Here is a 22,556-nt window from a genome sequence, read left to right on the forward strand (position 1 = left end):
CGTTGAGATTAGCCGAGGATTTTTATCTCTCTCCGATCGATCTCACTGCTGCTAATGCGAATTAGCGGCAGTTGATGATTGTGCGATGATTGTGGTCATCTCTCTCCTATTGCGTTACGTAGTTTGGATGATGAGATATATCTACTCGTTCAGGGCCGGATTCTTCGCTAAGCTGGGTATATGTACTTGCAGACATCCTGGCCCACCCAGAAATAGCCGTATTTCTAAAAAAAGAATAAAAGAATTCCTCTTCGATTGGGATAGGAAGGGAAGGGTAATGACTGGTTTATTTATTTGATTATGACTTCCTTCTCGTTATCTGGATCTGGCAGGATACAGATCTTCTCCACTGGACGCTTCAGCAACCCTGTTGCCGTCTTGACGGTGACCACCCGGACCACCCCGTCGGTGCCTGGATGTAGCTCCTGGATTCGGGCCATCTTCCAACGGGTTGGAGGTTGATTCTCGTCACAAAGGACTACAAGTTTTCCGATCTCGATGTTTACGGAGGCACGCCACCGTTTCGATCGCCCTTGAAGTTGGCTGAGGTATTCCCGATGCCATCTGCGCCAGAAATCTTGCAGACGACGTTGAACTAGTTGCCAGTGCTTGAGCCTATTCACTGGAATCGTTTGGAAGTCCTGATCTGGAAGCTGCTGTATGGAGGCTCCAATCAGAAAATGTGCTGGAGTCAATGGCTCCAGATCGTTGGGATTGTCCGATAAAACTGTCATCGGCCGTGAGTTGAGGCATGCTTCTGCTTGCACTAATAGTGTCTGCATGTCTTCGATGGACACAGGATGATTTCCAATCACCCGCAGGAGATGAAATTTTGCACTGCGAACGGCTGCTTCCCACAGTCCGCCAAAGTGGGGCGCACTAGGGGGGTTGAAGTGCCAATTGATGCCCTCAGCAGAGCACTCCTTTTGTATAATTTCATGGTGATTACGGTCTTTCAGCTTGACTAAAAGCTCTTTCAGCTGATTTCGGGCTCCGACAAAATTGGTGCCGTTGTCGGAGTAGATATCAGTGCACCGACCTCTGCAACCAATGAACCTTCGTAACGCCTGCAGGAAACGCTCCGTAGACAAATCTGATGCCAACTCCAGGTGCACCGCTTTGGTGCAAAGACACACAAACAAGGCTACGTATGCCTTGACCGCTGTTCGTCGTGGCCCTGGTCGAATATAAACGGGTCCGAAGTAATCGACGCCCGATTTTTGGAAAGGCCGCGCTGCTGTAACGCGTGGCGAGGGTAGTTCACCCATCAGTTGTTGAGTGGCTCGTGGTTTAACCCGGAAGCACGTTCGGTATTGGTGTATTATGTGTCTCACTACACTTCTGCCACCTAATGGCCAAAAACGAAGACGACAGGTTCCTAGTAACAACTGAGGACCCGCATGCAGTAATTTCTCGTGGTAATGACGAAGCAGTAGCCGTGTAAACCTATGTTTAGCTGGAAGAACCATTGGGTGCTTCGTTTGCTCTGACTCCGCAGAGTGTTTGAGCCTTCCGCCGACTCGTAGAACTTGATCCTTATCAATAAACGGATTAAACCAACGTAGAGGGGATTTTCCGTGGACTAACTTTCCATTTCTGAGCGCCTTGAGCTCCTGTGCGAACGTCTCTCGCTGAACGCACCGCACAAGCGTTGATTCTGCTTCTCGCAGTTCAGATGTAGTTAGAAAACCAGCGCCCTTTGACTCCTTTTTCTGGAGTAGCCTTATGAACCTTCGGTATATCGCAGTGCTCCGTATCAACTGCGTGTAATAGTTGAATCTTGCAAAAAACGTTTCGTTGAAATCTGCATACGGGCAAGCTATCGCTGTTGCTACATTTCCTCTCTCCCTTCATCGTCTGGCATATGATTCGGTAGGGATGGCCAATTTTCTTGGTCCATAGCCAACCAGCTTGGACCTTTCCACCATAAGCTGTTGTCGCGAATCTCGCTAGGCATGAGTCCCCTGGATATTAAGTCAGCGGGGTTGTCGATCCCGGGAACGTGTCGCCAGTGAAAATCTTCTGTAGCCAACTGTATCTTGGAAACCCGATTTGCAATGAATGTAACCCATGTTGCCGGAGGTGATTGAAGCCATCGGAGGACGCAGGTAGAGTCTGTCCAAAAGAATGCGTCTGCTTGTATTTTGAGTGCATGCTGTACCCTTTTGAAGAGCTCAATACCGAAAAGTACACCGCAAAGCTCGAGTCTGGGGATTGTCTGCACTCTGAGAGGGGCAACCTTGGACCTAGAAGTCAACAAACGTATTAGAGCGTTGTTTTCCTCATCTCGACTACGCAAATAAATGCAGGCACCATATGCCTTCTGCGACGCATCAGAAAAGCAGTGAATTTGGAAATCCACTGCATTTGGTATGACAACACATCGATCGAATTCAATGTCGTTCAGCAAAGGGAGTTGTTGTTGATATTTTTTCCAGTTTTCGCACACTGTGGGAGGCAGTGGCTGATCCCAGTCCAACCGATTTCCACCTTGATCGGTCAATGTCCATAAGGATTGCATACATATTTTGGCAGTTGTAATTACTGGACCAATATCCCCTTCTGGGTCAAAAAGAGTAGCAATTCGGGATAAAATAAGCCGTTTCGTAAGAACCTCGCTATGTTCCACCGGAGGTATAGTGAAATGAAATTTGAAAACATCCTTTTTAGGTATCCATATTAGACCCAATGTCTTCACAGAAGGATAAGCGTCCAAAACTATGCCCGTTGAGTCGGGAATTGCCAAGTAACTCTCAGGAACATCTCTTAGAACATCTGGGTGATTTGACGCCCACTTTCTCAATCGAAAACCTCCACTTTCCATCTTCTTTTCCAGTTCGAATCTCAGTCGCAACGCTTCTTCAACGTCATCAGTACCTGTTAACACGTCATCCATATACGTGTCCTCGCTAGCGGCTCTTGCTGCGATGGGAAATCGTTGTTCCTCCTCCATTGCTAGCTGTTTCAGCGTTCTCGTGGCAAGAAACGGAGCTGATTTGGTTCCATACGTCACCGTGTTTAGTTCGTAGACTGATACCTCTTCGGACGGTGATTCGCGCCAAAGGATGCATTGTAGTGACCGATCTTCTTGGTGTACATTGATTTGGCGGAACATCTTTTCCACGTCCGCAACCAGCATGATTTGCTTGATTCGACAACGTAGAATAATGGACCTCAAGTCATCCTGTATTATTGGGCCCACCAAGAGGCAATCATTTAATGATTTTCCGGATTTCGTTTTGCAGGAGGCATCGAACACCACCCTAACCATAGTCGTTGTGCTTGCCTCCTTGATGACTGGGTGATGTGGCAGGTAACAACGCTGACATGGATTAATTTCCTCACCAACTACCTTCCGCATGTGTCCAAGCTGCTGATACTCCGACATAAACGCGATATACTGTTCCCGTAATCCGTCATCCCTGGCTAACCGTCGTTCGGTCCCATGAAGCCGTCGCAAAGCGATGTCCCTCGACTCGCCTAACTGCGCCAAAACGTCTCCATTTCTCGGTAGCGAAACAGTAAACCGCCCATCTGTCTCTCGCCGTACCGTATTTGCATAAAACAACTCGCACCGTGTCTCCTCCGGTGAAAACCCTTTGCTTGTCCCAACCTCCTCACAGGACCAAAATCGGGCCACAAGCTCCTCCAATTTTTCAGCCGTAGACATATTGCAATTTATGCGTAAGGGATGATTTACTACGGACAGTCCACCACAGACAATCCATCCAAAGACCGACTCATTCAGCGATGGCAAATTCTCTCCTAAGCTGATTCTACGACCTGTCTCGAAGTAGTCAAAGAAGGATTCGATCCCTAGAACGACATCCACGCTCTTAGATATACAGAAGGAAGGATCGGCCAACTCTACCCCTTCTGGTATCTTCCACCCAATTGTATTTACATTGGCCGTGGGTAAGTTGACTGTCACTCGAGGTAGTACGAGGAAGTTCAACTCACGGGAAAAATTCGAAACTCTCGACTTGACGGTAGCATAAATGCGTTGATTTACCCTGGTTGCTGTTTGTCCGATTCCTAATACTGAGATGTCCACCTTATCTCGATTAACCTTCAGGAATTGACTTAATCTTACGGAGAGAAAATTGCTCTCTGACCCGGAATCGAGTAACGCTCGAGCTGGATATTGGTTGCCATCGTCATCGACAGCACGACTGCTGTAGCTAACAGGACTTGTGAGGAATATTGCTGTACGGTACCGGAAATCATACTGTTGGATGCAAGGTTTGCAACATGAGTGGAATTCGTTGGGCCCTTGCCCCCAATTGGATTGTTCGAGCTACTGGTTTTACCACTGTTAGCTGTGCTCGTCCCGCCATCCTTCCCCAACATAAAGCACACCAGGGTATGGTGTCGTCCCTTGCATTTGCGACATGAGAACCTTGACTGACAATCCTTCGCCTGATGGCCCGTTCTGAAGCAGTTTCGACACAAAGCGTGAGTTCGCAGAAGTGCCTCTCGATCTGACACGTTCATCTGGAGAAATGTTGAACATAGGTGTAAAAGATGATTGGAAGAACACGCTATACAGCGAACCACTGTCGCCGTACTGAAACTGGCCTTCACCCCAGCAGCTTTCGGTTTGGTTACAGGTTGTTGTGAGTTGGAAACGGTCTTCATAGGCATTGACTCCAATACGTGTATCCGTCTTCGAATGAACTCCGTGAAATCAGCCACGGTATCTCGTTCCTTACTAGCCGTGAATTCCTCCAAACCTCTGCGTGTAACAGGGTCCAACCGTGACGTCAGTATATTCACTAGCAGGAGATCTTTATATTCAACCTGTTGGATAATTTGATCTAACGTCTGCATAGTCCTTTCAAAACCTTCCAGCAGCTCATGCAGTTCCGCAATGGATTCCTTGTTGATTGTTGGTAGCGAAAAGAGTGACTGAACCTGGCGCCTTCTTAGCTGTTTGCTGTCATTGTATCGCTTCAGCAGCATCTCCCAAGCGATGTGGTAGTTTGTTGTCGTAATTTGTAGAGGATCGATTAGATTTCGTGGTTCCCCTATCAAACAGCCCTTCAAATAATGAAGTTTTTCTACCTCTGGAAGATCCGGCTTCGAATGGATCACAGAAATGAACAAATCTCGGAAGCTGATCCATTCGTCAATATCCCCATTGAACGTTTGTAATCGGATTTGCGGTAGACGAACGTGCTCATGCGTATGAGGAATAGGATTATCCTCTGAACAGACCGATTGGTTTTTCACTGGTAGATCCGTCATTCCTCTCATCTTATCCTTGAGAAATGATTTGACGTGGTAAAACCGTTCACAGAATTCCTGTCGCTCCTCATCGTAGGTCCCATCGGAGGGATCAAAATCGTCGTGCACCTTGATTTCGATCAGCGTATCACCATATTTTTCCAAAAGGTTTTCCAATCTCTCTAGACGAACCTCCACCTCACCGATGGTTGTATCCTCCTTGTAACGATCAACAAAATGCCCGATGTCATTTACAGTAGCTTGCATCTCCTTCAACTTCGTTGTCAGCACCTTCAACGACGACGGTTTTTTGGATGATGATGTACTCCTCATGGCGATGTGTAATTAAACCCAGTATGGAGAAACAGAAAGGATCGGATGCAGTAACCAATATAGGATGCCTAGCCCGGCTAGACATACACTATTCTTTCACTGACCTGACGAAACAGTCACTGATGCCCAGTTGTAGCAATGCAGATTCCAGTCTCACCAGCGTTAGCAGTTAACGTTGCTCGGGTATCCCCTCAACGTTCAAAAACTCGGAATTTTGGATAGGACGGGGAGAAAAACTTGGTGTAGTAACAATAGAATGTCAGCCTCGACTGGGCATATACCAGTGTATCTCACCTGGAGAAACTAGTACTGCTTCCAAATGTACAACAAACATACAAATTCGATCCGAAATGTGTGTACCCAATTAGCTCTTCATAAATATTGCACAACCAGAATAAATATAATAGGATGTATTCTGCCACAATACTTCCTTTATGTGCAATATCAAGTCTCAGTAGTAACAGAAGGTGATCAGCAGGAAAAGTGAATCGAAGAGGAAAATATTCTCAAAATTGTGTATTTCTCTAAACCTAGCTTGGCAGACATATACTGCTCTTAGACTCACCCAGAGAAATATAATTTGATGCCTCCTCTTCTTCCGGAAATTGTTGGCAATTGTGATTGCCAGCATTCAAGGAAACGCGTTGATAACCAAGATCCAATTGAGCCAATAAATTTGCCAGGAATTATCCGAGTGCCAAAGCTCCTTTCCTGGTTCCAGTATCCAAAGGAGTATTGTCTTGTAGGGTTCCTATTGTTCCTTTGTTCCTATGGGTCCATTCAGCATGCACAATATCGCTTTGTTGTACTATTGTTTGAAGTCACAATGGCTGCCAATTCCTTTGTCCTCATACAATGAACTCACATGCCATCGTTTTCCGCGGGTAGATGGTAGACCATGCAGATGAAATCGAATGCCGGAATTAGAATCTACCTTTTTGCCTAGCTCGGCTGGACATAGGTGTCGGTCCAACTCACCTGGAAAACCTTTTCCATCGACGGATGTCCAGTACAGAGCACCTGATACAAAGCTGATGATATTCTTCGTTGCGCCGTCGGTGTTCTTTTGATGAAAGTATATGAATCCCCTTGATGCGTCCTTATCCGGTTCGAAGGACCAGCTTATGTGGGGGAGTTGTGGGTCCTTCCTTCGATATTCCGGTGGCTTCTCCCTCACATAGATGGGGATTGATAAAAGGACTCTTCCGCAATTTTAGAGATTCACACACTTTTTATTGCTGCACAGTTTTACATAGAACTCACACACTTTTTATTTTTACAGTTAACATTTAATTTTACATTTAACATTTAGAAACTATTTACAACAAAGAATAATTAACAATATACAAAATTGTTCTGTGAGCCTGGGTCCTGGGTTCCGTGTGGTTGGTTTGGCGGTGCTAAGTCAACTCAACTCTATCGTTCGATACGAGTTCTCCAGGACCTATCGATTGGGTTTTGCGATGTTTTTCTCGTTGAGATTAGCCGAGGATTTTTATCTCTCTCCGATCGATCTCACTGCTGCTAATGCGAATTAGCGGCAGTTGATGATTGTGCGATGATTGTGGTCATCTCTCTCCTATTGCGTTACGTAGTTTGGATGATGAGATATATCTACTCGTTCAGGGCCGGATTCTTCGCTAAGCTGGGTATATGTACTTGCAGACGATATGAATATTTGAACAGTCGTCCATTTGCCGGATTTGTCGAAAATATCAGGTCAAATAAATTAAATTGCACTAGAAATTTCTCATATTCGAGACCCACAAAATTTCGACCGAATGTCCAAATGACCGAATGAGAGCGATTTTTATTTTTATGTATATTTTGACATGAAACAGATCCACTGAAGTGCAGGTTGACTCGAAAGTCATGAAATTGTTCCAACATAAGATGACTATCAACACGGTATCAATAGTCAATAGTTATACTACCAAACAAGCAGGTGACCACTTTACCATACGTGACGACTTTGTCCCCCACCTATCCCTATTCCGAGAGGCATGTTCATGAGTATGTGTACTAGTGCAACGAACAATCCCTCAATCAGAGTGGGAATCAAACCAGAAGCTATCCGTACAATATTTGTGACGTTCTCTGTTTGTTCAGTTTTAATTTCAGTAAAAACATTGAAGAACATTTGGTCGATTAATTCGAAAAACAGCATATTGAATTGCAAGTAACCACATTCATGTTTTGGGAAACATGAGTTTCCAAAGATACAATTGAAGTTCTCTTTAACATGTCTGTAATTAAAAATCAAATGTTTTTTCCACTACACCACAATGTGTGATCTCTTTTTATTAAAGTAATACCATAGAAAAGTACATATTTTTAGATTTTACTGTTTTTCTTTAATTGAAATTAAAACCATTTTTCAGACATAGTTGCTATAAATGAATTTACTGCCCAATAAAGTTTTACGAAATTGAATGAATTTAGATGATAAGTGATAATGAATGATTTAAACTATATTTTGGTTCAAAAACATTATCATTTGGTCATGAAAAATGATTAACCTTACTGTTAGATTTTTCGAACGCTTGGCGCAAAATGGGTTAAGCTGATGAAACCTTTCGAACGGATGGGAAGCTGCGATCGTCAGATGATTGTTACTCAAAAACTTTTCGACCTTTGAATTTCAGTAGCGGAAATGCGGGTGAAATGAACATGCGTCTAAATTTCGAAAATTCAACTAAAATACAGTTGCTACTTCTTTATTTCTGCTACTAATAGTCATAGATTGATTTGACTCAGGCTTATATTTATGTAGGTCTTAACTATTTAGACTTGTGTTCAAAAATGATACATGATGACTCTTTGTCTTATTCTGCATGATTGAATAAACAGATGAAAAGGGTAGTAATGGCTTTAATGGTATTTTTGTATACATTTTTTAACAGAATGCGGTACTGAATTCTACCATGTTATGTCATCTAATCCGTTTGAAGGATACAAGTACATACAGGAAATGGTTTTTTCAGGGCATCCCTTCGATGAATCAAAAGAGAAAAAAAATAAAGATTTTGAGCAATGAAAAACTCAATTTAAATGCAATTACTACACACAATCACAGCCCTATGTCAAGATCCCGTCCGTGCCTCTCGAACCTCGGAGGCTCGAACCCATCAACTTTTTTATAATAGAAACCATGAATAAAAATTAGTTAAGAAACAATATTCTTCGAAGAACGGGGATTGTAGCGGTATGTGGACGCAGTAAATGGGCATATTCCGTAGGGTGTTTAGTTTTACGCCCCTATCGCTATGTTATTTTAGGAAGAATACACTTCATTTTCATTTTTACCCTCCTATCGCTATATTATTTTAAAAAGTATACACTAGGGTGGCTGCGAAAATGGTCATGGCGAATTCCAAAAACCGATCATGTACATTTTGTTTATTGGTCCAAAAAAATTACCAGTGCAAAATTTCAGCTCAACCGGGCTTGATTTAGGGTTGAGACACCTCTTGTTATCTAGGAAATCTATTTTTTGTCAAAAATTAATTTGTACAAAAATTTTTGTACTCGGTCATTTTTCCGTCTAAAAAGTCATTTTTTCCAAAAAAAAAATTGAAAAAACAAATCTCTATGTTTCATGAAATTCAAAGACATTTGGCAATTTCGTTTTGAAAATCTATATTTCATGTACTCTCTCCTCATGGGTGATTTTCGAACTCAAATGTTGTCGTCTGCCCTTGGAAGATTTTCGAGAGAAAAAAAAATCGAAGCTTAGAGCGCTTTAAGGGACCCTAAAAATCATGTCCGATTTTGTTTAATCCAGGTCAACTATAGATTGAGACTGTCACGCCAACCACCACGCTTTACATTAGTAGATTTTGATAAATATAGAGAATTTAGTTATTAACCCCTTGCCGTACGATTTAATTTCCAACAACAGGGCCCAAACACGAGCACATTGAGTCGTTCCGATACTCTACTGAGTGTGTGTATTTTAGTTAAGATCATAGCAGCCCGCATCATCTCACGCCTGTAGCATGTATCAATTTCACATCGATAGACCACGAGTGAGGTTCGATGTTGTACGTTCTGGCACAGTCTAATCGCAACGAGTATGGTTCGACATTACACGTGAAGGGGTTGAACCCGTAATGCGCGAGGCTGCTATCCCGATAAGCCGCTCAGAATGAACTATCGATATTGAGGAATTATAGCTCACGATATGATGTTCAAAGTGTGTGACTCGAGAAGACTATCGAAAAATCATTGTATATTCGTCGGAGAACTGAGTACAAGAGCTTGCTTTATGGTACATATTGTTATAGTTTATGTTATAGAGATTTTAATAATGTTGATTTGATCGGTCTAGGCCGTGCTACAGAATTTATCGATTGGTCTTTATTGTACAGCATTTCTGACCCTGATATTGCCTTGGATTTTCTAAATCAAAGATTCGTTGAACTTTATGATTCATTTGTACCTATTAAAATCTCACGGCCAAAGAAAAATCCATGGTTCAACAATGCAATCCAAAATGCCATGGTCGAAAGAAATATTGCGTATCGCTTATGGATTACCACCAGAGATCCTTTGAATTTCATTCAATACAAGCGTTTACGTAACAAAGTAACACAGTTGATTCACGTTGCAAAGGTGAATTATATTTCATCTCGATTGAATGGATCCAGTTCTAGTAGGGATTTGTGGAAAAAGTTGAAAAATATACAAGTTACAAGTTAAAAATAATGATCAGTTTGGATATTCGTATGAAACAATCAACGAATATTTTGATTCTAATTTTATTTCGGATAATACTACTTTACCAGTTGCTCCTAGAAATGAAAATGGTTTCAAATTTTCCCATATATCTGAATATGAAGTAATTACTGCTATAACTTCTATCAAATCCAATGCCATTGGGTTGGATGGAATTCCGCTTAGGTTTATTAAAATGATTTTGGCATTAGTTTCCCAACACATTTGTTTCATAATGTCCGATGTCCAAATATATCTACGCTCTACTAATCTGTCGATTGAAGTAATGGTTAACATTCTAAACGATGATTTAAGAAGAGTTCACATTTGGTCTTGTCGAAACCTTCTTCCTGTAAACATTGAGAAAACTAAAGCGATTCTCATATCTCGAAATCGAAGTCGTTTGCCATTTCCGGATATTCTCCTTGGTCGAAATATAATCGAATATGTTGACTACTCTACCAATCTTGGTTTTACTATTATGTATGGAATTGTCCGATTTAGGGCTGTCTTTATTTTATCATGTTTTCTGTACAGGGTTTTCCATTTCGGGCTACCGAAAGTATACAGCCCTGCGCTGACAACCGTTTGACATAGTTGTCGACTAAAGCGTCATATCGTTAGTTGAATGTCTGCCATTTTACAATATGGATCGTTTTAGCATCGTGTTAATTTTGTTAAATTATACTATAAAAATGATGAAAAACCGGCAAATGTTTTTCGAGCATTACGGACGGATTTTGGTCGTCATGGACGGCCTACAGAGCACACAATCGCTAATGTAGTGCGTAAATTCGAACAAACTGGATCCGTAGCGGATATTGTGAAACCTGTGCATCATCGTAATGTGTGTTCGGCCGAAAATATTGCTGCTGTTGCTGCCAGTGTGGAGGATGACCCGAATGTTTCGATTCCACGGCGTGCTCAGCAATTGGGCTAGTCAAACACATCATTGTGGCGAATTTTGCATTTGGACTTGCACCTACATCCATATAAAGTCCAACTGGTACAAAAATTAGAGCGTGGTGACCATGGAATGCGTCGGGTATACGTCGATTGGGTGAACGAGCAACAGCAGCAAAATGCTGAATTTTCGCATCAAATTTTCTTCAGCGATGAGGCACATTTCGAGCTCGGTGGCTATGTGAACACCCAAAATTTCCGTATATCTTCTTCTTCTTCTTCTTCTTCTTCAATGGCACTAACGTTCCTAGAGGAACTTCGCCGTCTCAACGTAGTATTACTTGCGTCATTTTTATTAGTACTTAGTTGAGATTTCTATGCCAAGTAACACGTCTTGAATGCATTCTGAGTGGCAAGCTTTAGAATACGCGTGATCACAGTGCAAGTCGGAGGAAATTTCTTTGACGAAAAATTCCCCCGACCAGAACGGGAATCGAACCCGAACACCCGGCATGTTAGTTGTGACGCTAACCACTCGGCCAAGGGAGCATTTCCGTATATGGGGTTCAGAAAATCCACACGTGATTGTTGAGAGGCCATTGCATCCGCCAAAAGTCACTATTTGGTGCGCATTATGGTCTGGTGGAGTCATCGGGCCGTATTTCTTTGAAAATGAGAACGGCGAGACGGTAACTGTGAATGGTGAGCGCTATGGCCGCATGTTAACCGATTTTTTTTTGCCACAAATTGAAGATATGGATACGGATGACATGTGGTTTCAGCAGGACGGCGCCACGTGCCACACAACACGACCGAACATGGCCATATTGCGAACGAAATTTGAGGGACGCATAATTTCGCGTTTTGGTGATGCCAATTGGCCGTCCAGATCATGCGATTTGAACCCGCTAGACTTTTTTTGTGGGGTTATGCGAAAGACCGTGTCTATGCCAACTCTCCGCAAACTCTCGAACATTTGAAAGACAACATTCGTGAAGTTATGACCGAGATACCGCCCCATATGTGCCGAAAAGTCATCGAAAATTACCTGTTCCGGATCAAGGTGTGCGAGGAAGCCCTAGGAGGACATTTGAAATGTTGTATTTCACACATAATGGCATAAACCAAACTTTAATTTGAAATAAAAGTTTCATCGAAATTCGAATTCTAAGTGTGTTTTATTTCAATTTACTTTCGGATTTTAAAGTTGGAAAACCCTGTATAAAACATTTATTCCATGTAACGAAGAAACATGTTATTTGAAAGTGATTGAAAAATCTTGAACGAGAATCGTGTATGATAGTATAATGATGAATTTTGTTAGAAATACTATGAATTTTATAGTAAAAGGTAAATCCAACGGGTTCGATTAAAAGATAAATCAATGAATAGCTCTGTGATTGAACCCATGAACTTGCTCATAGTAAGAAAACATGAAAGTTTGAAAAAATTGATAACAAAAACCATATTTTGGGCGGGACGAAGTTTGCCGGGTAGTAAAATAAATAAAAATATATTCCCCAACACTTCGCACATCCAGCTCTGGCAAAGGCACTTGGTCATTTCAATTTTCCAATCCCGTTTCATCCACCCATTGATCATGGCCCAATGCACCTCGTCGCATGAAGTCCGCTCCACTCAACGCCAGTCATCGGCGATGAAAACTGAGTATAACACCAGACTCGTGGAAGATTTTATTTCAGGACAATTTTATTGCCAAAGTTTTATTGCTTTATTGCTGTGTACATTCTTCGAAATTAATTTTCATATTTTCCTGCAAAGTGAAACGGAAAACTTTTCTCTGCCCAGGCGTTAGCGACTCTGAGTGGGAGTGAGGAATACGCACTGACGACGACATGACGGAAACCGCCGTCCGTCAGATATGGCAGCTCTAATTTCCAGCAGAAATTTCTGCCAATTTGCCCCCGTAATGCGTTGTCGTATGCTTGGCAGCGTCCGAAACGCCTGTTTATGTGTTTCTTTTACACATGATTAGATTATATTAACTTACGCCTCTGTGCATCCCTAAATGTAGAACCGCGAAAGTCTGCACAATGGCCGGAACATTGTCGGGATTGTATCCACCCGAATGGATCGTAAATTAGAAATATCAAACGACTGGCGGGCGAGCTGACGCGTGAATTGATGGTATAGAGTGTGTCGGTATAAATCATTTTCAGCTGATCGTGGAACATTTTTGCCCCCCTCGGGTTGTTAATTTTAGTTGGAATTTGAGGTCAAAGAGGCAAGTTGGACGGAGGAAATATAGAGAATGATAATTTCCGCGAAAATTCAGTACCATTACAGGACTTTTTCCTGTCCAAGTTTTCCGGAGAAATTATGTGGAGATGAAGGCAAATAGAATCATTTCTGTTTGCGTAAACACTGGAAATGAACTCTTGAATGCGCTCGCAGGAAAACGACCGTTTAACTCTATTCCAGAATTGTCCGGCGGACATACTGTGATGGGAGGTCTAGGAACTGCATCAGTTGGATTGTGGTATTCAGCCACAACCAGGCAGCAGCATTTTGTGTTGCAATAGCACTGGTTACACACGGATGGACCTTGGGAATGGGCAGAGCGTCGGACTGACCAAGTCGACCCCACTGATGTGCAAGGGTTGTGAGAAGTGTGTGTTGGACGAAGTGTTTATGTGCTACTGTTTCAAATCCCCAGTCGTGTAATTGTAGAAGCCGGGTTGTATTCTGCCGATCTCTTCCTTTCAGCCACATCAGAACCATGTTTTATGATTATGCACCTCGATGAAAATAGGGGAAACTAAGTGGAACATTATTCCTAATGCGAGCGCTAAGAACATCATCATCATCCCCGGAGCAATCGTCGTGAAGGAGAGCATCAGTTCACAACTTGTAGTTTGGTAGTGTTATCGTGCATTCCGGGATGCAAGGCTGCCAGCTTCATTAAGCTTCTTCAGCATCATTTTAATAAATCCGACCAGCTAGCATGCATCTCTATCTGGAAACAGTTCTTCCAGAGCATTGCACATTCTAAATGAACGAACCATAGGACGTGTTGCGCACCAAAACGTTGATATGGTGATGATGATGATGCTAGAATAGTTCGTTGCGTTTGAGATGCATTTTGCTTCCCTCACCACAGAATGATGTGTTATTTATGATTGTGTTGAATTTTTCGATGCAATAAATTAAATGAAATTTATTACAATAAAGCTTTGCTACTATTTAACTCTCGAACTCATCCCAATCCAAACGACGGGGATCGTTCGCTCGGGTTTCGGAAACTGCTGATGCTATTCAGCATCGAGGCCACCGTAGTTGACTCACTTGGTAAAGATGTTCATGAACAAGGGAGGTCATATATTCGTCAAGTGTGGCCGAACGAACGTTCGCAGTTGCTATCAAATCGGCCGATGCAGAATATAATGTTGGCGAGTCTACCTTCTCCCGTATCGTGGAATAATTATTTTCTCATTTATTTTAAGAAATAATAAATCGTGAAAAGCCAGACCGGCCGTGAATGTCATTTCCAGGAGTGTTTGTTTGGAAACTAAAGCTGTAGTGAATAACGCGTTTTATGAAATAATTCTCTGCAGTTATTATAATTGTGCATTTGTGCTACTGGATTATTATTCTTGTGAGGTTCATATTTTAGCGCATACGCCTATCATTCTATACTTTACTAGCTGACCCGGTGAACTTCGTCCCACCAGAAATTAATTTTTTGCTCTCAATACCTTAAAATATTCACGTTTTCTTACTAAGCGCACGTTCATAGGTCCAATCGCAGAACTGTCCATTGATTGATTTTCTAATCGACCCAATTGAATTTACATTTTACTTTAAAAATCCTAGTGCTTCTACCAAAACTCATCATTTTAACATCAGATTATTTTCAGACACAATTCTCGTTCAAGATTTTTGAACCGCTTGCAAATAACATGTTTCTTCTTTACATGGAATAAATGTTTGATAAAGAAAATATGATAGAATAAAGACAGACCCCTCCCCTCTTCTCCCCTTAGAGACGGAGAAGAGTGTCTATTCACCATAGAAACCTTTCGTGCCCCTAAAATCTTCACATGCCAAATTTGGCCACATTTGCTTGTTTAGTTTTCGAGTTATGCAGAAATTTGTATTTCATTCGTATGAAAATGAAATTGTTTCATTTGTACCATAAGAGAGGGGGAGAAGTGTCGAACTACCATAGAAACATTTATTGCATCCTAAAACCTCCACATGCCAAATTTGGTTTCGTTTGATTGATTAGTTCTCGAGTTATGCAGTAATTTGTGTTCCATTTGTATGGGACACCCCATTAGAGAGAAGTATCGAGCCACCTTAGAAATGTTTCTTCCAAAAAAACCTACGCATATCAAATTTCGTTTCATTTACTTGAATTGTTCTTGAGTATTGCAGAAATTTGTGTTTCATTCATTGGCTGCCTGCATTACTCAAGAATTAATCAAGTAAACAAAACCAAATTTGGCATGTGGAGGTTTAGGGTTTAATAAATGTTTATATGGTGGTAAGACATTTCTTTCCCCCTCTCTAAGGGGGTGGGGGGGTCTATACATACAAATGAAGCATAAATTTCTGCATAACTCAAAAACTAATCAATCAAATGTAGCCAAATTTGGCATGTGAAGATTAAAGGGGGCACGAAACGTTTCTATGATCAATAAACACTCCTCCCCCTCTCTAAGAGGGGGCTGCCACACAAACGAGGCATTAATTTCTCCATAACTCAAGAACTAATCAAGCAAATCGAGCCAAACTTGGCATGTGGAGATTTTAGGGGGCACAAAACGTATCTAGAGTGAATTGACATTCCTACCCCCTCTCCAGAAGGGGACTGCCATATAATTGAAACCCAAATTTCTGTATAACTCGAAAACTAATCAAGCAAATGGAACCACATTTGGCATATGGAGGTTTTAGGTCACAATGAACGTTTCTATGGTGGTTACATACCTCTTCCCTCCTCTCTAAGTGGAAAACTGCCATACATATGAAACCAATTCTGCATAACTCATGGACTAATTCTGTAGTACTAAACGTCTCAGTACCAATCTGCAGACTGCTTATTGGGCTCAGGAGTGTGGCAATTGATCCACGTTTCATCCATTGTCACAAAACCTCGAAAGAAGTCCACTTGATTACGCTTCAACAATTCCGAACCGCCTGTTGAATTATCAACGCGCCGCTGTTTTTGCTCGACGGTCAGCAAACGCGGCACCCATTGCGTGGATAGCTTTTTCATGTCCAAAATGTCGTGCAAAATGTATCCCACTCGTTCTTTTGAAATACCTATGGCCTCAGCTAACTCGCGTAACTTTACTTTACGATCGTTCTAAACGAGTCGAAGCACTTGTTTTACGATTTCTGGCCTTTTTTGGTCTTCCAGAGCGAGGTGCATCTGCGGTGCTTGTACGGTTCATTTTGACTTCATTAAATCACCGATAAACCGTTAGGAGCAGAAGTGGATTAACATTTCGTTAACCACTGCATTGATTGTTCAGTAGTATTTCCCATCAAAAAACAATGTTTGATCAAAATATGATATTCCTCTTTTTCCCTTTTCTATACGAATGCTCAGACAGTGACACATAAACAAATGTAGTTTGTGAACAACAAACGAAAGGTCATGAAATATCACACATAAGCTATTGATAGATGAAAAGAATCTTGTTCATTTTTTAGTGGTTGTTGAAAAATTGTGGGGCTTTTCAGCCGGTGTAATTAGTATGTTATGAAAATAAATTATTTTTCTTCCTTCTTTACATTGACAAAAATATAGTCCGAATCGTTACCTTAGGGAAATACTAGTTTCCAGTAAAGTAAAGAAGTAAAGTAAGGTAAAGAATGGGAGGAAGTTATTTGGATGGGGATAAGAATTTTTTTGATATTTGCTCCTCTTCCACGTTGTCGATCGCGAACAACTAATTGCAATGCAAAAATTATAATTTTTGAAACAACCTTTATGATTTCTTAAAAAATCAATGCCACGGTTTGATGCATATAGCATTGGTTATGCGGTTCAAAAACAAGTTTTGGAGCTTCCGCGTCTAAGAAGAGCGGTAGCCGTATTGCTATCAACTAGATCTTCAAGTGCCGAAAATAATCTGGATAAAAATCAAGATCAAATATGTCGACAGGGGAAGATCATCAGATCTAATTTTGTTTACCTGAAACCGAAGAAATTACGAAAGTTGAAACTTCAAAATGATGTACATCCCATCTTTATGTGTTGATTTTTGACGATGTTATAGCATTTCAAAAATCACTCAAAAATTTCGACTTAGCACTCTACTTCTCAATTGTTTTGTCGAGTGTATATTCAATTCCCCCCTCTGAGAAATATACTATTTTCAGGCGAAACCTGTAAAAGGGTTCGCTAGGTGTTGAGACCCGAGACCCCAACAGTTTTTTTTGTAGAAAACTCACCATTTTTGATACAATGTACTGAAAATTCTGGAAGATATAATTTTTTTCGTATTTCAGATATAATTATTTTACAAAGTTTTTTGGCGATTTTTCCGTATGTACTTATTTTTAATCCTCAGGTTGTTTCATGACAATCTATATTTTGAATGCTGCAAAATTGTGACAAATGGAGACAAAAAAATTATAGGAGGTTGTGTCCAAGATACGACCGCATTGTTGACGTAGAACTACGCTGTTATTGTATATAAGTCGCGTGTTTATACCTTCGGATATTATTCTATAAAGCTGTGAAATTTTCGAAACAACTGCTTAGTTAATCTCTGAAATGTTTCTTTCATTGTAGAATCAGTTGACGATAATTGATTGATGATTCATTCTTGCCCTCGCAAAACAATACACTAGCTGATCGTATGTCGCAATTTATTTCATGTCAATGCATTGTAAATTTACCTCGAACGCTATTCCGGTGGTCTTTTTCACAATTGACATAGACTCGGCTACAGTCGATTATATACATGTTACACCAGCACCATTATTCCACATCTCATAACTACATCAATATATCTTTGGCACTGCGAGGAAACAACAACAATGACAACACTTGCAAGTATCAAATATCATGCTACATGTTATTTAGTCGCACCTCTAGGCAACAAGCGTTCACTATAGCATGCATACAGAACCATACATAGGTGGCTTGAAACTACTAGGAATATAAAGACTTCTCATCATTTTGCGCTATTCTCAAAAGAAACGCATGTGTTAATATTACTGGCCTCAAAAAAAAGTTCCATTACTTTCTCATGCTCAAGAGAAGCGCAGCTGTCACCCTTAGTGGATGAATTTTTGCTACTGGCAAGCGAAACCTAATCACATACAAAATTCCAGAACGACATTTACTTTCTCGGTGACTAAACAAGCAACTCTTTTTGTTTATATCAACAACCTCGAAAACAGTAGCAATGCTTCATTATGATCAATATTAGCGCAAATGCAATCCTAGTTGAAGGCAGTTTTGCGACTGGCACGCGAACCTAAATAACATATAACATTCCAGTAAGACATTCAACTTGCTTGGTATTCCTCAAATATTTTTTTGAAGCACAACCTTAACGCCTGCTTCGCCATAATGTCAGTTTAATGCATTGATGCATTCTCAAAGGCACCAAAGAAGCCCTTATGATGACGGAAAACAAACAATGTTAACTGATTGGAAAAAGGCTGAATCATGCCACAGAGCTTGTACTCTGCTGTAACATCCATCGATGCGAATTCGCTGATGAGTTTGTCAAGAGCGACCGCCTTCACCCTCAGCGGGAGGAGTTTGATTTTGGTTGCTGCCTGGGTAACGGCGTTTACATTTTCGACCGACGCGCCGAAATCGCCTACTTCGTTGTTGATCGACGCGGTGTCACACTCGCGAAGGCTCGGTTCAGTGCGAGCGCTTCTCACTGCACCAACATCGCGTGCATCATTAGATGACGCTTGCCTCGAAATTTCATTGCCCCTGGCAATGCGTTCGTTCAGGGCTCGAGCCTGCCTTCCTCTTCTTCTTGCTCATCACACACTACGCGAAGCGTCCAATTTATGACGCGGGAAGAAAAACACACGATACGAATAACGAATAACGAACAGAAAAAGCAAACAACGATATCCAAGTTGGATTACCACTGGTTGGGTCCAATTTTAGATCGAAGCGCAGCGAAAGCAAAGTGAACTGGATTGCTCAACAGTCCAATGCCGAATGAAAGTTTGCCTCAGCGAGATCCACTGTTTATACTCTAGAAAAGTATTCCTCTTCATTCTTCTACTTTTCCTTTGTTCACGGAGACTTTAAATCCTACGATTTCCCCTTCGTTGGTCGTCGATAAGTTGCTCGTCATTGACAGCTCTGTTCGGGAAAGCACACAAATGGACAGAACAAATGTATGGGAAAATGGAAACGCTTAAAGTTTTCATGAATCTTAACCATTTACTAACAAAGGGATTCTAATGTATAGCATATTAAACAAATCTTAGGGAATTTCCGATTCGTTTAGTATGTAAGTCGCCAAAATCCGTTCACGGCAAAAATGATTATTAACGTTAACTTTATTTCATAAAAACGTGACTTGTTTTCTGATTTGGCACCCTTAATGAGAGACGTAGTTCCACGTCGAAAAAAACTTCAAACGCATCAATTCCGTGAATTTATATCTGTAAAATAAGTAAAAATTTGAGCATCCTGTGACGAAATTGGTTCTCAGATTTTCGTGAAATTGATAGTTTTGTAGAATAAAATAATATATGAAAAAATATAACAGTTGAACTAATGTAATGTAATAAGAAACCGTAAGCTTGTTTTATCAAAATATTCAATCTAATCAATATGAATGTTTATATGGAATTCCTTATAATCCGGGAAAGATGTATTACACAAAATAAATCTAATTAATTCATGAAATACACAAGCAATGCAAGCGTCTACGTATAAGGGGCTGTCCACATACCACGTGGACAACTTTAGGGGGGTAGGGGGTACAAAAATGTCCACGTTTGTCCACGGTGAGGGTGGAGGGATTTCAGATAATGTCCACGTGGACACGTTAAACAAAAGTTTTTTAAAAGCACATTCAGATGTGTTTTCAAAAATAAATGAAATTTTTTCTGCAGTTTTAAGAATGTTTAAAATTTCACCCATTTTGAGTACTCCATAATTATTCATAAAATGGTTATTTCGAATATTTTTCAATATTTTTGAACTTCTCCGCTCAAATATGTATTCTAAATGCAACTCACATAAACGGTGAGCGATCAAGTTTCCATTGGAAGTAGAGGATCATTGTTTTCAACTTCTAAGCTACGTCATTTTAGCATAAAATGAACTTTGTGTTCTAGGTTCAAGTCTACGGAGAATAAATTTGACATGGCGAACTGCTGATACATTTTTATCTGCAGAGTACATGTGGGGTGTTGATAACATGATGAAATGACCGGAATATTTGGAGGATTATCTAAATAATTTGGGAAGGACTTAGGGAAACGGGTGCTATACAAATCTCTATACCTACACTTGTGAAATAGAAGAAGCAGATTCAGTCCATCTTTTCTAAGTACCTTCGTTCCCGAATATTTCCCGAATTTTGCGACGTTATCTTTAATACAGCTGAGTTACGCATGTTCAGCACTGGTGAGCGGTTTTTTTGCGGATCACTTTGTCCTACCGAACGAAACATTAGGATGTTACAAGTGAGTTTTCCGTTAATTAGTACATGTTATTACAACATTCGTGTTTTTTTCCAAGAGGCTTTGAATCCGGGATTAGATCACATATTTTGCACCACAGCCAAGAGGAAATTGCTATCAATTAGATCAATGGCATAGTGGAAATCACAAGCGATAAGTCTCCCTATATTTGAAATCGAACTTGACAATTCCACGTTTTATGGAATCAACCGCATCGAAAATATTTTTGTTTCAAATTGGAGCATTTTAGGTATTCAAAATATTGTTTCATTTGTTCTAATTTTCGCTTCATTATCCGAACTTCCCAGCAAACATTAAATCGTATAATTTTGCACGTGCCAAGTCTTACAAGAAATCCGAATAAATCAGAATCGCATATAATATCAATCAAAGTATGTATCGTGTATATTTGAAATCGCATAAAATGTAAAAATTCGATTTTATATATCATTATCAAATTAAGTCGCAATTCGGTATAATAAGCATCAATTTTATGATGTATATTGTCGTAAAATATATTTAATCCGCATCATATGCGTATATTACGCTGATGCAGTTTATGTGTCGTATAAGCGTATAATTTAAATCGATTCAGTACTGTAGTAAATCGTGTTGCATGCTGAAGAAAATCATGAAACAGTAATCATATTAGATCCTAATAAAGAACATATTACATCATATTGAAATGTCAATGAAATGCTGATGCACTCGAAAGTTTTAACCGCTGTTGAATTAAATTTCAGATAGCCGCGCGAGATAGCTGGTGGATGATAATCCAGACACCCACATCGGAGCAGTTTCCACCAAACATCAATCTTCGTCATTTTAAACATTCATATTCCACTCCCACCATAAGTCAATCAATCAATTATTATTTCTACGAACATAAATACTCATATATAAAAATGGCGATTCGAGAGGTTATAATAAACATTTCACGAAAATATTTTGCGCCATTTGTTTTTTTTTCTATGTCTGTAATAAATCGTATATGAGTATAGCAAAAGTCGTATTTGGTGCTGTGACAATTCATAAATATATTCATATTAGATCGCAATTCAATTCCAACATAATCGCTATTTTAGCCAGTCAAAGTTGCATATTCATCCAAACAAATTCGGTAAGCATTTGCCATGTATGTATATGACCTCCACTTTTGCATGCATATGCCAGTTAGGCGCATTATATGCCAACCAAACTTTAGGGCATGTGATGTTATATATACGCTTGTTATGCGATTTAATGTTTGCTGGGTTGTATCTCGCTGTCAAAGTTCAGTAAAGAAGTATGCCGAAATCCATTGATTGTTTCTCCATTGGAATGCTTTCGAAACATTTTTCCTAATAGTATCTCGATTAGCTTCATTCAAAACAACATTCAATCGTGCTAAATCATTTCAGAAGTCTTCTGAAAAACTATGTTCGATAGACACTTGTTTGTCGGAGATTTTCTGCAGGCGAATGATTCTATTGCCAAATAAGTTTCTTTAGATGTTATTTCATGTGTCATTTGATTAAAGTTTATTGATTCAGCTGTGATTTTACGATTACAAAAAAAGTTTTTGCTAGATTGTGCAGTTCTACTGCCGTACCGTTTTAACACTTAGAAAAGCAGATATGCATTTGTTGTTGGTTTTCTCGAATGTTCTCGAAAAACGATTTTGAAAGAGTAATATTTTATGCATAATACCAGTTATTCAACAATTGTCTAGTGTAATTGTGCCTCAC

General features: G+C 40.4%; 2 protein-coding genes across 2 annotated transcripts; both read right to left on the minus strand.

Annotated features, from left to right (window-relative positions):
- Positions 1–290: 290 nt before the first annotated feature.
- LOC129766222 (uncharacterized) lies at positions 291–1,469 on the minus strand. The gene has a single exon (XM_055766735.1). The coding sequence runs from the start codon at positions 1,467–1,469 to the stop codon at positions 291–293; it is 1,179 nt and encodes a 392-aa protein (XP_055622710.1).
- A 362-nt stretch (positions 1,470–1,831) lies between these two features.
- On the minus strand, positions 1,832–3,670 carry LOC129766223 (uncharacterized). Its single transcript, XM_055766736.1, has one exon. The coding sequence runs from the start codon at positions 3,668–3,670 to the stop codon at positions 1,832–1,834; it is 1,839 nt and encodes a 612-aa protein (XP_055622711.1).
- Between the last annotated feature and the right edge of the window lie 18,886 nt (positions 3,671–22,556).

This window comes from Toxorhynchites rutilus, chromosome 2, assembly GCF_029784135.1.
Source record: "Toxorhynchites rutilus septentrionalis strain SRP chromosome 2, ASM2978413v1, whole genome shotgun sequence".
In the NCBI taxonomy this organism is placed as follows: domain Eukaryota; kingdom Metazoa; phylum Arthropoda; class Insecta; order Diptera; family Culicidae; genus Toxorhynchites; species Toxorhynchites rutilus.